Source organism: Penicillium oxalicum, chromosome II (genome assembly GCF_001723175.1).
Source record: "Penicillium oxalicum strain HP7-1 chromosome II, whole genome shotgun sequence".
NCBI lineage: Eukaryota > Fungi > Ascomycota > Eurotiomycetes > Eurotiales > Aspergillaceae > Penicillium > Penicillium oxalicum.
Genome location: NC_064651.1, coordinates 2376090 through 2391982, shown reverse-complemented (window position 1 = coordinate 2391982; position 15893 = coordinate 2376090). Strand labels below are relative to the sequence as shown.

Sequence of the window (15893 nt, the reverse complement as noted above, 5' to 3'; positions counted from 1 at the left end):
CCCAGATATTACGGGGGAACCGTGCTCCTCGTTATGTAGTTCTGGAGATCATGATGATTTTCATACATTACTCGACCCAACGCCCTCTCCCCCAGGTCTCGAGCCTCAGCTTACTTCCATCCGTTTGGATGATCCCGATTACACTCTCATATCGACACCCGACATCCAATACCTCTTCGTGCCAGTTCCGTTTCTATCTGCTGGACTTCACTCGAGTAATATGGCTGTCCCTCCAGTCGGAGTTGCCAGGTGGCCAACCGCTGTTCAGAGGAACCTCGAGCCACTTCCGAGTTCATCTCCGAGGATGACGGGGAGTGCAGCCCGGTTATCAATCTCGTCTCTGGAGCACACGGACACGGACACGCGCACTCGTCCGAGCACTCGGACCCTTCCTCAGACAGACGGGACACACTCTCGCCATCGAATCAAAGCTGCTTCGAGACCCATCTGAGCAGATCATCTCATCTAGATCCCCATCCCGTTGATGAACCGTCATGTATACCGGCGTCGACATGCTGATTCCCATCTCTGATTCTCGTTCCCACTGTCTTCGTCTTCGATCCCGACCCAGCTCGAGTCCTGCCAATGGCTCTAAAAATACCGGGACTCTCTCGGCGCCTTCGCCGAACCAGGTACTCCCCAGGATGAGAATAAAGGAGCGCAGTCCGGGCAGGTTCTTGACGGCGCGACACGTTTCTTGCCATGGGACTTGGCCGGCAGCTACGTAGATGGCGCGAGCGGGGTCCTTGGTGGGGAGCCAGTGGCCGGGGAATGACCAGCGCAACTCGATGGTTCGAATGGAGGCCCAGGAGGAGGTAGGGATGGTGGGTGGTTGGAAGTAGGGGAGGGTCCAGGGAATGCTGAATTCGAAGGTGTTGGATGCATAGAGGAGGGGGATTGATTCGGTGGATCTGTTTTTTGGTCGGGTTAGAGGCAGGGACAGACCGAGGTAGTGGGTGGAATAATACAAGATGAGATGACGAGAGGTGAAGGAGTCAATCAGGGGGAAAAAACAAACATCATACATTTGTCGACACGTCAAGACCAAAGCCAGCAACCCCGCATCCGCATATCCCAGTGCCCGTTTTGATCGGACAAAAAACCCCGCCTCCTTGACTGGCTGCGTCACGCCGGCTCCCTGGCAAACCTGACAAAAGGGAACATTGGCGTCCACGGGGCGTTCTTGCAGGGCCACGGTCTCGTTGGCGAACTCGACTTTGTCCGGGATGCGGAGTGCGTGAGGGGTGGTGGAGGAGCATGACTCCCTGCGCGACTAAGGTGCAATGGACAGATGATATGGCCAAGTTGCCGGTTGGTTCGTTGAAGGATATGTAGACGATGGCCTCCGAGGACGGATTCCCAGATCATCAGTCGAAGCTCGAGAGAGAGACGCGTGAGGAGATGGCATTCTGGTTGTGGTTGGTATGGTGCGGGGAGGCGGGGAGAAATCTGGGGAAGAGGCGGGGGTTTGTTATCTGGAGAGTTGGGAAATCGGATCAAAAAGAGATGAAAAAGTGGTTAGTATCGATGTGATCTCAGGGCGTTTCGATGAGCGGGTGGGATTTGAAATTTCAAGAAGAGAGACAACAGGGGAGGACAGAGTATTTGGTGATCATGTGGTGATATCTGGTTGGGTAGTGTTGTTGTTTTTATCTTCTGGTGCCCATCGCCAATCTGATCTGATCTTTCATCGAGTCCGCTTCTCCAGAGTTCGCAGTGTAGTTTTCCCCCTTCTCGACACGTTCACAAAGCACATCACACCGGCACACTTACGCTGGTACCGCTGAGCCAGCACATCTTCCCAGGAAAAGATTCCGGTCTTGGTCGCGCCAGCCATGGAAGAGAAAATGGAATTTGATGCAATGCCGATCGCAGCTCCAATCAGCAACAACGATAAACACGTAAGAGGGAAGAACAAGCCAAGACGGAGGAGACGAGGCAGAAGAAGTAGAGGGAGAAATAAGAAGACGATGAATGCAAAGGATTCGAAATACTAAATAGAAAATCCCAAAAAAAAACAAGACAAGACAAGATCCATCAAGTCTCCCCCCAACCCATCGCCGAGACTGCCCACACCCCCTCTCAACCTCCATGGACGAAAGGGACTTTGACCTGGGATCTCTCGCCTGTTCACCAACCTACAAATTGACAAACCAATCCGGGTTTCTCCTAGTTGGGAGACAGACCGGGAGTTTTCCTTTTTTTTTCATTTCGTTCAGATTGCATTTTTATCTTTTATCTCCTTTACTTTTTTTTCATATTTTGAGGTTATCTCGACGCGGTACTCTACTGTTCAGGTGATACAAATTCAAAGCCCATGACCACCACTTCCCCCTTCGCCGAGACTGCATTGCGCCGGAAGAGGATCCCGGTTCATGCAGTTGGAAGCGGTTAATTAAGTAAAAGAAACTACTTTTTTCCCCCCATTTGCCCATCCTCGATTCCTAGATTTCCCTTGGGATTCCTTCTTTCCCGATCATGCATGGATTAGATTGTATTGTGCAATGGCAGGGGGGTGTGGAAGAGAGAAGGAGAGAGAGAGAGAGAGAGAGTCGGTGAGCGATAGAGAGAGAGAGAGAGCGGTGGGCTGGCCAGCCTCCCCCCTTCGCCTTGATGCTTGATGTTTGATTGGAGAGAGATTCAAGGAAATGTCAATCTATAGATTACTCTCTGAATACTCAAAATGGGAGGAGTCGGAAAAGAAGGATGCGAGGGGCGGATCGACTGATAACGAAGGGACGTTCTGGAGATCAGGCTGGACTGGTCCAATTTGGCACTTTCAGCCAACCGAATAAGCTTTGGTGAGGATAAACTCTCCACAGTTGCATAGTACGAGTATTTTAAAGAAGAGAGAGGGAGATTAAAGAGGTGGTACGAGGAGAGGGCGATGGACGTGGTACGAGGATTTTAGATCGGAAGGGAGGTACCAAGGTTAGTACCGGCCAAGTACATCGCAGCCCTGTCATTAAAGGGTGACGGAAAGTCGAACAGAGTGTAGTGTAAAAGTCTAGAGCTCCATCTCTACGAGTCTTGTCTCTGAGCATCCTCAGTCTTCAGTTTTTTTATTTTCTTCTTCAAAAGAATGGAAAATCCAGGAAGAATCAACAAAAATGATGGGAATTTGGTATCAAAAGTCTTTGGTCTAGAAGGGGGGTATCGCAATCGGACAACTGGCAATGGGTTCCAACGACCGGCGTCAGAATGGTTCTTTTGAGTGTTCATGTCCAAGAAAGTCCAGCACAGCTGCCTTTTTCCTGTCCTCATTGCAGTTTGTTCATGTCATCATGGGCAGAAGCCTCCAATACACACTCCTCTTTCCTTCTTGTTTCCTTGGGAGTCGGGGAGAGCCATCCAGACCCATGGACCGAGACGGCATTTACGCCGCGTCTGCCTCCCGACTCACGATATGGGTTTGCAACGTGGTCGGACACACCATCTTCAGTCCCTTGGTCAACATGGCATGTCCCGTGGGCTGCAGCTGATCCATCACCGCGGGCGCCGGCAAAGTCCCCACATATGCGTTGAAGTTGTAAATTCCACAGTTGCACGTGTCGCCAATATCCCGTGCGCTGGTCCCCGACAGCACATTTTGCCCGTTGCGAGCCACGGCAAATTGCTGCGGGCCAGTCCCCATGGGTGCTTTGTACGCGGTGATGCCCGCGGGGGCGTCGAACGTGGTGGTCTGCCCGCCCGAGTTGACAACCACTTGAGCGGGGATTGAAGCATGGCGACCACAAACACCTCGTCTGCCATCGTGTGGTATCCGTTCGGGCGTCCCGCAAAGAAGTTTCCAGTGCTGTTGTTGGGAGTGCCCTCCATGGTGTTGTCGGTGGCGTCGCAGTTGACACCCTCCTTGGTGGGCCGGTACCAGTAGACCAGTTTCTCCTCCTGGACGTAGGGCTGCGCATCAGTGGCACCCGCCTTATAGGCGGCGATGAAGGGCTTGGCCATGTCGAGCCAACCAGTGTGCGGCCTAAAACAATGACAAAATAAAGAGGGCAAAAGGTCAGATGGATAATCCTCTTCAGAGAAAAAAAGGGGAGAGAGAGGCAGAAGATGAACTCACATGTCCATCACCCACTTGGAGGCCCCATCGTCGGTATGCGGCGAGGAGAGCGGTCCAACATAGTGGGACTCGCCGTAGTCGTTCCAAGTGATGATCTCGACAAAGCGCGGCCCCTTGGCGAGAATATCACGCCAGCGGTTGTACCAGAGTAGATCGGAGGGGAACACCCAGTTCTTACTGTAGGAGACCTCGCTACCAAAATGGGTTGAGAACCAAGGTGAAATGGCTGTTCAGCATCCCAAAAAAAGGACAGACCCCACTTCACGTTAGCCTTGTCGCGAGTCGGATGCGGGTCGACGAGAGATCACTTACGCGCAATGTAAGGCTTCCCCTTCAACGCATCAATGTAAGCCTGATCCCCCTGCACCACACTGACATGGCGATTGACAGTCGGCGCCTTGTTCTCGCCGTTGCTCGGCCAAGCCATCCAATTCAATGCCGCATCGAGATCATCAAAGTTGCTCTGCGCGGGCTGGAAATTGGGGGCAAAGAAGATCTCCTGCCCAACCGCCGCACGGAGAGCACCGACATCCAGACCGTCACCCGCAAAGGACGAGACAAAGACTTTGCCGTCGACTTTGAGTTGCGCGGGATGATCAGCATACTGCTTGGTCTTGGCTCCGACAGCACCGGCGTCGCTGGTTTTCCACCAGTTGAAGTCAAAGGATATGAACACCTTCATGTCGTTGTTGGCAGCGGATTCGTACGCCAAGTCCAGCTGAGTGTCGGTGAAAGGATCCGTGCCGATGTTCAGCGCAAAGGCGTCGATGCCGGCGGCTTTGGCCTGCTGCATATCACCATCATAGTCACTTGCATTCAGCCGGTTGCTGGTAATGCCCATCTGTGTCCCGCCAAATGTTGGCATTTAGCAACGGGTTCTCCAAAGAGAAATTGTCATTCGACATGCGGATGGGATGGGGGGGGGTCTTACCATAAAGTGAGCAAACACCATTCGATCGGTGGTTCCAGCACCCGGGGTAGGCGCTGGGTCCAGAGTTGGGACGGTAGTCGCAGTGGGCATTGTCTTTGATGCGGAGGGAGTTCTCGATCCCGTGCAGATGGGCCATGCCCAGGAAAAAGGCATGATGAAGCCGACTAGGGCTAGGAGAAGAAGCTGACGGAACATGATGAGTATGGTGAGTCCACGTGTGATCCAAAACAAAACAAAATGAAGGAGTGTGCAAAAGTTGACTGATTCGAAAGAGCAAAGGAATGAAGTTCAAGTAAATGAAGGAGTGTATATGATGCTTCGACTCGACAGAGGAGCAATCAGAAGTATACTCGATGATATCAGTCAACAAAGGAATGTTACCAGCAACCAGCACTGGGTAACAACCTTGGGGGCAGAAGGAGGAGAGGGACAGGAAAGGAACGTCTACACGCAGAAGGGATAAAAAAAGAAAGTGAGAGCTGGGGGCGAAGAAGATCGTCTTACTTATATCGGCAACAGCTAGTTGACGGACTGTGTGTGTGTGTGCATGAATAGGGTCTGAATGGTGGCACGGATGGCTTCCCCTCATCACAACTCACCGGAGATCCGTCACCTTTGACTGAGCTCGTCCCCCTCGCAGTGTAGATTTCCTCTGTCGAATTTTACGCGAGCCAATGACGGATGTGATGTGAGATCCGTGTCCCATCCAGTGCTACTGCAACTACGGCGTTTACTGCAATTTGACCCGACTTGATAAGCAAGTACCTGTCGGGGACGAATGAGCAGACGGCGGCAGATGGGGTCAGATGGGGACGCGATCACCGATGGGACGGTCTTGAAAAGTGGAAAGGTCGAAGAATCTGACTCTTCAGTCTTCGCGACGGTCGAATAGTGAACCTGGCCCCAACCTGAAACCAGGAGAGAGCAAAAGCGAGGGCGCAAAAGAGACTAGCACGACTTGCGAGGTGTCCATCCGCCCCCACGAGTCCGTTTAGCGCGCGCGCGCGATGCACGCCACCGGCGCGTGGCCTCTGAAAAAGGGTGTCGATCGTCTTCACAGTGCAGGATGACCAGTGGCAGATCACAGCGCAAGAAAACCGTGACTCTGAAATCAGTGCTGGACGGGACTGATCGATCTACCTTGCAATGCAAGTTTTCGTGGTCGTCCACGAAACTGCAAGGGAATGAGATTGTCCGAAGGTCCAATTCGGCGGTGATCTATGAAGTGAGTGAACCGTGCGGCACTTTGGAACAAAAAAGAAAAGGGAGGGCCCGTTCGCGCCCAATATTCAGGTCCCGGCGGTTCACCGAAAAAGCCAGCATGACTTCTCTCTCTGATCCTTCTCCACTTTTCAAGATGAGCTACCGGAATTTGAACTCGATCGAGAGGAGTTGACAGTTGACACCCGCTCTCTCGGAAATGGAGGGCCCGATAAGATCCATCGTCGCCCTGTCGGCTGCAAAATTCAGCTCTCGCCTCCTCCTGGATGTGAGCGACCCTCCACAGGAACACATCAGACCCGCTCGGAGTGAGCCACTGGTGGCTGTCCATTTGGACCCATTTGGACCCATTTGGACCAATCTGACCGATTTGACTTTGCTAGCGGTTACAGATTTCGGGTTCCTGTTACAGAGTTTCAGGGGGGCTTTTGCTCAAAGGCTCTGTTTCGTCTCTCCTTGCGCGTGGGCCTCTTCAGATCAGGGCTGATTGGGCAACCGTCTTTAATTGCACATCGCCAGAAGTACAATTGAAGAACGGAACAAAAGCCAGAGGAAAAGGAACAGCAGACGTTGGGAATCGATGGAATTCTTGGGTGGATGACATATGTGTCCAACTGCCCGCGCAGTCTACATCTTTCCATCCCGTCGGGGCTTCAGGGGGCATCCGATCACCAACTTGAACATATTGTAGAATGCAGATTCATCTCACGACCTATACAGTACTACCTCATCAGCCGATCCTGCTCGCCACCCGCACGGGGGAAGACGATTTTCCCCATCAGGCTATTGATGTGTTCAATCGGCGCCCTTGGTCCTCCTCACGTCCGTAGCTCCTCCAACCCTGGTCCCGAGACAGTGGTGGACGAAACGTATGTGGAAGCCTAGGCTGTGATCCGGCCAATTTCGAAATCGGAGATCTATCTCGTCCTGCCCGATTCACACCACTTTGACTTTTTAGCCCCGAAAGCTTGGCGAAGCTAAGAAGATGACTTTGAACTGCCTGTGTTCCGCATGAAGCCCCCAGGCGTAGCCCCCAAATGTCTAATTATACTAGAGCCTAAAAATATTGGGGTTCTATCTGGCCCCCTTTGGATGACGAATTACCCCCAGATGACCACGGTCTTTCACCCCAAGGGGATGGGAGACTGCTTTGGACGTTGGACGGTTTGGACATCCAAAGACGAGAGTATAGGAATCTGCAGGTACACCTGGACCGGTTTGTACAACCCAGGTGCCTCCATTAAGGGGTCATTGGAATAAGTAGATGACCTGCGGTAGATTACTGTGACACAGACCACCCTGATGGAAATGAGCTCATTTCGTACGGATGTGCAACTGGAGAAGCGTCTGGACGCGGTAGATTCTCGTCGTCGACTGAGGATGTTTGTTCAAGGTGACCACCTCCAGTCAGGGACCAGTGGGGCGGAGGCGGAGGGGAAGCGCTTTCTGCACTTGTACTGTCTGCACGCTGCACCATAAGAAGGTACTACTGTAGTAGCCAGTAGCTGTGCCCGGACATGAGGCTCGGTTTCTTTGCATGGATGTGGCGTACGAGAAACTCTGCAATGACGCACACCGAGAACCTTAAATCAATAGTGTGATCGGTGTGGATGATAGGGCAACTTCTGATGGACGTGGTCAACAGCATATCAGACGCAAGGTCTCCAGGGTTCACGTAGCTATGCATCGTCTGGATGGCTAGAATACTGAGTGTGGAAGGACAAGGGCCTGTTTATACCGCCAAGGCTGAGGGTTGCGTCGCGAGGGTCGGGCTGGGAGATGGTTGGTTGGAACAAGTGCTAGACCTGTTACTCTGTTACTTCGGCTGATGGAACATGACGGGTCTGGCGATGAATTGAACAGATATGGGGAGGTGGGGACGATACATCCAATGCGGTATTACTGCTACTGCCGCTGTGGATTTGAAAGTATATTGAAGAAAGGGTAGACAGAAAAAAAAGCTTTAAATTTAAAAAAGATATAGATCACACGTTATCCGAACCCGACACAGCCCGGTACTGAGGCGATTCCATCGCCCTCGAGTCATCAGACTTGTTCCCACCCACATGAGGAGGCGGCTTCGCCAGGCGCAACACCCAGCAAAGACAGTACTCTACAGGTAGAAGGAGCAAGAACACCCGATTTACCATAAAGCACACAGTCACCGAGACCATGGCCAGGACTGCATCAAGCCAGTAATGATTGGCAGTGGCGACAATCACGCTGAGGACCAGCAGCGAGTATGCCAGAGCGAGCACCGTGTACAGAACTTGCGAGAAGGTGGATTTGCGAACGGGCTTGCCGCGGAAACGGCGGAAGATCTCCGAGTGGTAGAGGAAGGTACTGCTGATCACAAAGGCGTAGGTGAAGTGGAGACTGGGCATGGCGGCAAATTGATTCACGGATTTGCTGTCAACCCAGACACTTTCGGCGTGATCTTGGCGAACGGTGTCGAAGAAGTGGTAGGAGTCGGGGAGGAGACGCGGTGGCATGCAAGGGTATACACAGAAAATGGCAAATGCGAAGAAGTTGCCGAGGGTCATGGTGCGGCGGACAAAGGCAAAGGTATTGGCGTTGGGGGCTTCATGATAATACCAGGAGATGAATCTGCAGAAGAGAAAGAGAGACGAAGGTGAGCTTCAGTATACTGGGGGTTTGCAGAGTGGCCCTGATATCCAGCGCAGGATCGTAGCTCCTAGGATCACATGCACATCATCCGTCCAAGTACTTACAGGACAGTGCCGGGAATATGGACGAGAGAGTAGATGCGATTGAAAAAGGTCATGATAGACGGGTGGTTGCCGAGGAAATAGCCCTGAAAGTCCGATTCCATGATGGGGAACATCCATCGAAAGACCGATTCGTGCTCGAACCAGAGAATGCTCTCGCCATGTCGTTGGGCAATTTCCACCACACTCTCCTGGGCCGGAGCCAGCCATTGCGCAGTTGCTTTCGTCACGGAGTAGAAGAGATAGTTGACCGCCCAGTAGAACATCTCGACCAAGAAGGGAAATTTGTACAGGATTCGACTGTGGATGTGACGGGCCCAGCGCGACGAGTCCGGCGTGGCGACGGATACGCCACAGACCCGATCTGTCTTGCCGGGACTGGGTGATCGTTCGCGATATTCATCGTCAGAATCAAAGTATCGGCGGGGAGTACGCTCCTCAATGGGTCTGTTGTCGCTCCAGATACTATAATTTTTGCGTCGGTTGAGCACGAGTGAGCCCAGCATGATGCTCACGACGACCTGTCATGGTCACCACTTGTTAGCTTCCTTTCGCATGACCAGGACAACGGTGTGGACAGTCGTTTGTCTTCTTTCTTTTTTCCCCTCATAGGGTCGTCACCCCTCACAAAAAAAAGAGACATGATAAACTTACAATAGGCTCAAGCCATGCGTGAGAAGAAAATTGGGGCTTGCCCATGTCCGGTGTTGAGCCCGCCATGATGAGAAGTGTGACAGGGAAGACCGTTTTCTGACACGAACTGGACAACAGATCTCACACCCAGAATCAGACCCCTTTCGCAATCAGGTAATGAGAATCAAAGGAATGAATGGATTGACACGACATAAATCATCTAAGGAGAGCAAGGGATCAGGAATCCCAAGAAAGGGAGCGGAGCGCGGAGCGCGGAGAGCAGAGGGGCGGGAGCACGAGAAACACGAGCTCTCACGACAGGAGCAATAAACAAATTATTCTGGACGAATCTATTGCTTTTAAGAGAATTATTTGGAAGGAACCGAGAATTCAGGAAGAGCGGGCCTTCTCCAAGGTTTTGGCAATTGAAATCTGAAGTTTAATGTGAAATCTCCAATTATTCCGGTTTCCAGAGAATGGTCCCGCCAGGCCCGCTGGATATAGGCCGGAGGACTCGGGACGTGGTATCTTCAAAAGGTGGACTTGGCATCGGCGACGTTTGTCTCACGATCAGCTGGGTCAGGAGTGGTGACGGTGAATGGATGGATGGGAATAAAGTGCACTGCGTTCCATCGGGTGGAAATTTTGATTTTTTTTTTTTTTGGAGAAGAAGGTGCAAAAGGAAGTACCAGACCAAAGTCGCGGTTTGATGCTCGACCAATGTCCACGAGCATAGACATGTGCCGAACCATGAGTCGAAGGGGTGAGACAGACGGTGGGTTGGTCGACGATTCGACATGGCTGGATCAAGACCGACGGCGCTGGAATGCTCGGATGAATTTGAATGGAGCGACCGAACCCGGTGGGCAGTCGTGTGCTCCACGCGGCCATGTCCTAATGCAGGTCTAATTGATCCGAATTCCGGTCACCATGCGATTCGTTTCGGATGATGGAGATGTGGAATCAGCCACCGGGCTGTCTTCAAGATCAAGGTTTGCCGAGAGCATCGAGTCAATACCGCATACCATGATCAACTTTCTACGGTAGTTTCTGCAGTCATGTTTACTTTGTAGTTTGCTTTTGATTTGTTTCCCCCCCTCTAATCTATTCTTCCAAACAAGAACGTATCGTGGCTTGCTTTCAATTACGTATGATTGGGCAGGGCGAGGCGCTACCGACTGTAATCGAAGCTTGGAGATTCTTGTGTACGCGGCAGGCCAGTTCGTCCACTCGTACACTCGTATTCGTTTGGAACTTTGATCGCGAAGAATGCCCTTCCATCCTCGTTTCTGCCTTTTTCGGTGGATGATATTGACACTCTAGCGAAGATAGTGGATACTTTCAACGACTGTCCTTCTTACCCGTGACATTATATGCCCACTCACGCATCGCACATTCAATGGAGAACCTCCCAGACGGGGTGTGCCGCGAGCGCTGCTTAGGTGCTCTTGGCACGCGATGAACCCGGTCCTACCGGCACAAATACTTCAGATCACCACATTCATCTCCCCACATTTGTGAGCCCAAAAAGCCTGCCATCGCGCTGATCGTATCCAAAAGCAGGGACGAGAAGGAGATAATACTCCTGGATCTTTCTTTCAAGACCGCCAAAATTGGGAAACACATACGACGACTTTCGAGGTTCGATCGAGACCCACTTTCCCACTAAACCTGATCAAGGGCTCGGTTGATTGATTTTCCACCAGAGCTATTGCCTTCTTGGCATTCGGGACGAAACTTGGCCCTACCATTGTACTACCACACATTCAGACGGCACGCTGCCGCGTACAGTAGGTAGACACTGACTGAAAGCCACCCGAACATAGGTAACAGCCCAAGGTAACTCACCGTCACTAGCTCTCGATGAGTATTTTAAGGACAGATGGGAGTTAGTACATTGGTGGTTTGCTGAGTGGGACGGCTCAGGTGGTTGGCCATAGGATCGCCTCCCTCAACTCTTGGGTGATTGCGCTCTACATATAGTCGTGCTATTCAGCCCGTCCAACGGTAATACGCGGAATTGACTGGGCGGGAGGGGCTGCTGAGCGCCCAACGAGATAAGCATCTCGAGAGAGATGTTCTCGTGCTTTTGGGAGCAATTATTCACCTTTGGAAATTTTAAATGGCCGGTCAAAGTCTGTTATTGTGCTTCCAACCTCAATACGTCTTCTGCATATTGAAAAACTTTCTGCCTTCAAATCTTTGCCAACCCAGTCATATACCTATCAAGATACAGTTACCATCTAATGTCCATAGCCCCTATTGAATGTGGATGAATGTCAGTCATAGTAACCCCTGCAGAAGCTACATCTCAAGACTTGAGGCCATGTGGGATTGATTGTGCACGCAGAAGCCGCACAATAATAATACCTCTGGGCTGTTGGATCCACCACCTCCTACATGCTCCACCTTCTGATCAAATAGTGGAAGACCCTCGGCGTTCGGAGGGCTTGGCACCGGGCGGATACTGGTCTGCCGAGTTTTACGGAGCCCTTCGTCTTCCAAAACTTCGGCGAGGCGCAAAATAGGATCCGAATCTTCAGCAGCCTTAAGGGCCGAGGTATCCGCGCCACATGATGTGCTATTTATGATGATGATCATTTTATGCAGGAACTCTAGGCGGTCAGTACAATGGATAGACTTGCGGGTTGGTACGAATGCCAGACATACCTTTTTTTGGACGCTGGGTGGGTTGGAGAGTTGCAATCGCTCGGAAATACCAAAGATGAATACTAGTAAGATTCCATGGTAGGATCGTCAGAGGAATCACTTGGTCGATTCAATGTCGAGGCTCAGTTATTTGTTACGACGAGGCATGATGCCTCGTAGATTGACCAACTGAAAGCTGCGGGGCCCACTCCACCGACTGCGAGAATCTTACGTGCGGCGCTATCTGGAAGTTGGACCCGCATGTTATCACAATAGCTTCACTTGGTTGCCATATAGTTGAGGAAATAAGAGACGCTATCCAATCGGAATATATTGCTACGATTCGCAGAGCAAACCAAGTGGTCCATGTGCCCCCTGCTTGAAACGGGGCAATGCTCCGCCAAGAACGACGGGCAATCATTCGAAAGGTCGTCCCTCAAAGAGCTGCTACTGCAGCGACATAGCTGACAGAGCTGTCCGCAACCTCTACCGCATCAGAGCTGCGCTCATAGCGCAGAAAGTGGAAGAGACCGTTCTTGGTCCCCGACGAGCTTTTACCCACTGCCTCAAATGCTGCCATGATAACTCCAATTGGGTGGCGACCACAGACCGTATTTCCTGTTTGCTCAATCGCGTCAAGAAAGACCTGGGCTGATCCTGTTGTGATGGCGGCCATGGTGGCAATATCGAACGCAGAGATGCTTTCGTGAATGGCAGGCTCCGTCCCTGCAATTCGATCACGTCGTTGCAAATGGTAACCCGCGCATACCGACTCAACCCTCTCCAAGGCCGCAGTGCCATCTGATTCAGGCTCAGGCTGTGGCAGCTCTGAGCTAGAAAGGGGAAGGATTGGACCGGGCGACGGAGCCTGGGGCACATAATACGTGTAGCGGAAGCGAAGTCCCCAGTGACAAAAGTCTGAACTAATCACAAACGCATTCTCTTCGTCGGCCAAATACGGAGCGAGCAAGGCCCCAAATGCTTGCTCGGTAGTGGCAGAGGTACTCCCTACCATGATTGGAATAAGCGGTGGGTATTGCGCTGTTGGGGTGTCGGGGAGCTGCAACTGCAGGAGGCGATGGATGTACGGCAGCTGCATCTCAATGCTGTGCTCATCTTCGTCGACAGATCGACTCATAGTTGTGAAGTGTAGCTTTGAGCCATTGGGTTTGATGGCAACCTTGGTGAGCAGCTCACTGATCATGTCCATATCGAGCGGGAGAGGGTCATCGGATAGCGGAGTTTCGTACGAGGTGACCTGGGGTAGAGCCAGCGTGGATAGGGAATAATGATGGGACGGACCCAAGATGAAGATACGCTTTCTATCATTGAAGTCCCAGTGTAAGAGACCGCGGAACATTGGGAATGCAAATCAAACTCTTTCAAGGACCAACTCACGCCTTGGATAAATCGAGCGCCTTGTAGGCGAAGGCAGCGCATGGTCCGGAGTAGGCATAGCCGGCGTGCCTGTAGTTTCATTGAGCATGATCATCCCCTCGTCTCACTTTTCTCCTTTTCCTGCATCATTTCTGCAGCCCAAAGTTGAAAGTAGAGTGATACATACGGTGCAATGACCACTCGACCTCCGGGCACTGGGACGGAGCCCACTTTATCTAGCGTGTCCGGCACCTGGCCCAGCCAGTCATCTAGTTGGCGAGAAAGAGTTCGCGCACTATCTGAATACCATGATCCAGCGTGAGAAGCTCTTCGGATAGACATCGTCACCAGCGTGTGTCAGTCTCTCAGCCAAGATGAAGTTTGAAACAGAGGCTTGTCAGTTTGGTCTTCCCAAAATAAACCAACAAAGAAGCGTGGTCCGATAAAGGTTCAGATGGCTGAGGAGAAGCGGGGGGAGGTTAGCCGCCAACCGGCGGAGCATCATGCAAATGGTCGAAGATTGGGGGGAGGGGATTTCTGTACACTGCTGTCAGGCGAACCTATGGCAAGGGCTGGTCCTGTGATCGGATTTCTATTCTCTAGCCAATATCAATTAGGTCGAACACTTAATTCTCGGAGCTCTATAGCTGATGTATGTCTGGGCGGGAGAACCGAGTGGTGGTGGGAGCTGCCCATCGATGCCAAAGGTACACCCAATCATGACGTCGTTCATAGAATGATGCGATAAGCGCAGGTATGACAGTCAGATTGCACCGCACGCCCATCCGCCTTCTGTAGATGATGAGAAAGTCCCATCCAGTGCTGTTTGCTAACTGTACGATAACCAGATCGTAAGCCCTTGATGTGACACGTCTAGAGCCAATTACTTCACGCCCAGGAATCAAAGAGGCCGCCGAATCGCGGTCCGCGCTTTTGTCAACGGGAGGCCTTCCGCTTACTCCGACAGGGTCGCCATCAATCGGACAGGTGTTCTAATCGACGAAGTCATGATCTCTTCGAGCGTGAAGCATCTGAAATCCAGCCGATGCTGTCAATCCTGCTTGGTCCTCTTCACAGTCGTTCTCGTGTGATCTAACCTTTGGCCCCGTTTCCTGGTGATCAACATGGGCGTGTCGTGTGTGGTGGCAGCAATGTTGCCCATTGTGGATTAGCGTGTCCCGGTCAACGCGAATGTGCCGACCAAACCACGCGATCAGCCAATCAGCAGGCCCAAATCGCTGTCCAGTCCAGCCTTTTCTTCTTGCCCGGCATGCGACGACTGAATCTTTGAAGTTCCTCTCGAGTCCTCTGAGCTGCCAAGTTGTCATCTCTTTCATTGGTGGCATTCCCATCTTCAGTAGGATACTGCGATCCCCCTATGACTTCGTATACACCTGCCGCGATGTCCATGAAGCGAAAAGCTTCGATCTCTGGCCTTGCGCCTAGCATGGCAACGCCCACGCCTAGTGGATGGGCCCCGTCCAATATTTCAACAGAGCTCCCAAGTCGAACGCGAAAACGCTTTCGCAATGGACGACCGGACGACGATGTGGTATACGGTACGTCGTCTGCCCTGTTCTGAGTCATTCGTGGCCATTCCGTTTCATTGCAATTCTTTGCGGAGAGCCAGCCCTCTCCGACTTGCTGGCTCATTCGAGAAACTCCATTTTTTCGCTAACCAAAACAGAGAAAACTCTTCGCTGGATCTATTCTGCACAACAGCAACAACAACAACAACAAACGTCTATTACACCCATGGACACGACGGATGACACGATGATTGAAGCAGAGCCTCAAATTCCCGGCGCCGAAGCCGCTGATCCACGCCAGCAGACCCTCCTGCGATTCTTCCAGCCTCAACCAGAGCCAATGTCGCCTTTCCGACCCTCGCGAGAAGCACTGGCAGCTCGCGCCAATGAAACAGCCATCCATCGCGAGGACTTGATTCGGCGTCAAACCTTTGCCCAACTGAACACAACTGAAAGCACGAGTGGGAGTGAGACCGCAAGCCCAGGATTCTTCAACACCGAAACAGACGTGGATATGGAAATGGAGATAGATGGAGGAGAAAGCAGTGACAATTCTAATCCGGTCTCAAAATGGGCATTCTGGAATGGGGGCGTTTGATGGTCCCTAGCAGACTTGGCCTCGTACCGATGCCTCGCTCTCAACCAGGCGCTGGTCGCTCAGGGAGCAGACGACTGGGCGTTAGTACTGGGATTGCCATATGCAATTTCCCGTATTCGAAACATATACCCAGAAACCTACCGCCGCCCACATACCTTGA

At 52.0% G+C, this 15893-nt stretch overlaps 4 protein-coding genes across 4 annotated transcripts; 1 reads left to right on the top strand and 3 right to left on the bottom strand.

Annotated features, from left to right (window-relative positions):
• Nucleotides 1-328: 328 nt before the first annotated feature.
• On the bottom strand, nt 329-5192 carry POX_b02718 (Mutanase; the record flags this gene model as incomplete). The annotated part of the gene is made up of 7 exons (XM_050111629.1): nt 329-911; nt 1026-1273; nt 3404-3682; nt 3742-3973; nt 4067-4292; nt 4379-4907; nt 4998-5192. The coding sequence occupies 7 exons, from the start codon at nt 5190-5192 to the stop codon at nt 329-331; spliced, it is 2292 nt and encodes a 763-aa protein (XP_049971975.1).
• Nucleotides 5193-8203: 3011 nt separating this feature from the next.
• POX_b02717 (uncharacterized protein) lies at nt 8204-9667 on the bottom strand (the record flags this gene model as incomplete). The annotated part of the gene is made up of 3 exons (XM_050111628.1): nt 8204-8825; nt 8951-9468; nt 9602-9667. 3 exons carry the CDS (start codon nt 9665-9667, stop codon nt 8204-8206), a joined length of 1206 nt encoding a protein of 401 aa, XP_049971974.1.
• A 2998-nt stretch (nt 9668-12665) lies between these two features.
• POX_b02716 (Protein MEMO1) lies at nt 12666-13948 on the bottom strand (the record flags this gene model as incomplete). Its single annotated transcript, XM_050111627.1, has 3 exons — nt 12666-13551; nt 13628-13696; nt 13794-13948. The coding sequence occupies 3 exons, from the start codon at nt 13946-13948 to the stop codon at nt 12666-12668; spliced, it is 1110 nt and encodes a 369-aa protein (XP_049971973.1).
• A 1060-nt stretch (nt 13949-15008) lies between these two features.
• On the top strand, nt 15009-15733 carry POX_b02715 (uncharacterized protein; the record flags this gene model as incomplete). Its single annotated transcript, XM_050111626.1, has 2 exons — nt 15009-15165; nt 15294-15733. The coding sequence occupies 2 exons, from the start codon at nt 15009-15011 to the stop codon at nt 15731-15733; spliced, it is 597 nt and encodes a 198-aa protein (XP_049971972.1).
• Nucleotides 15734-15893: the final 160 nt, after the last annotated feature.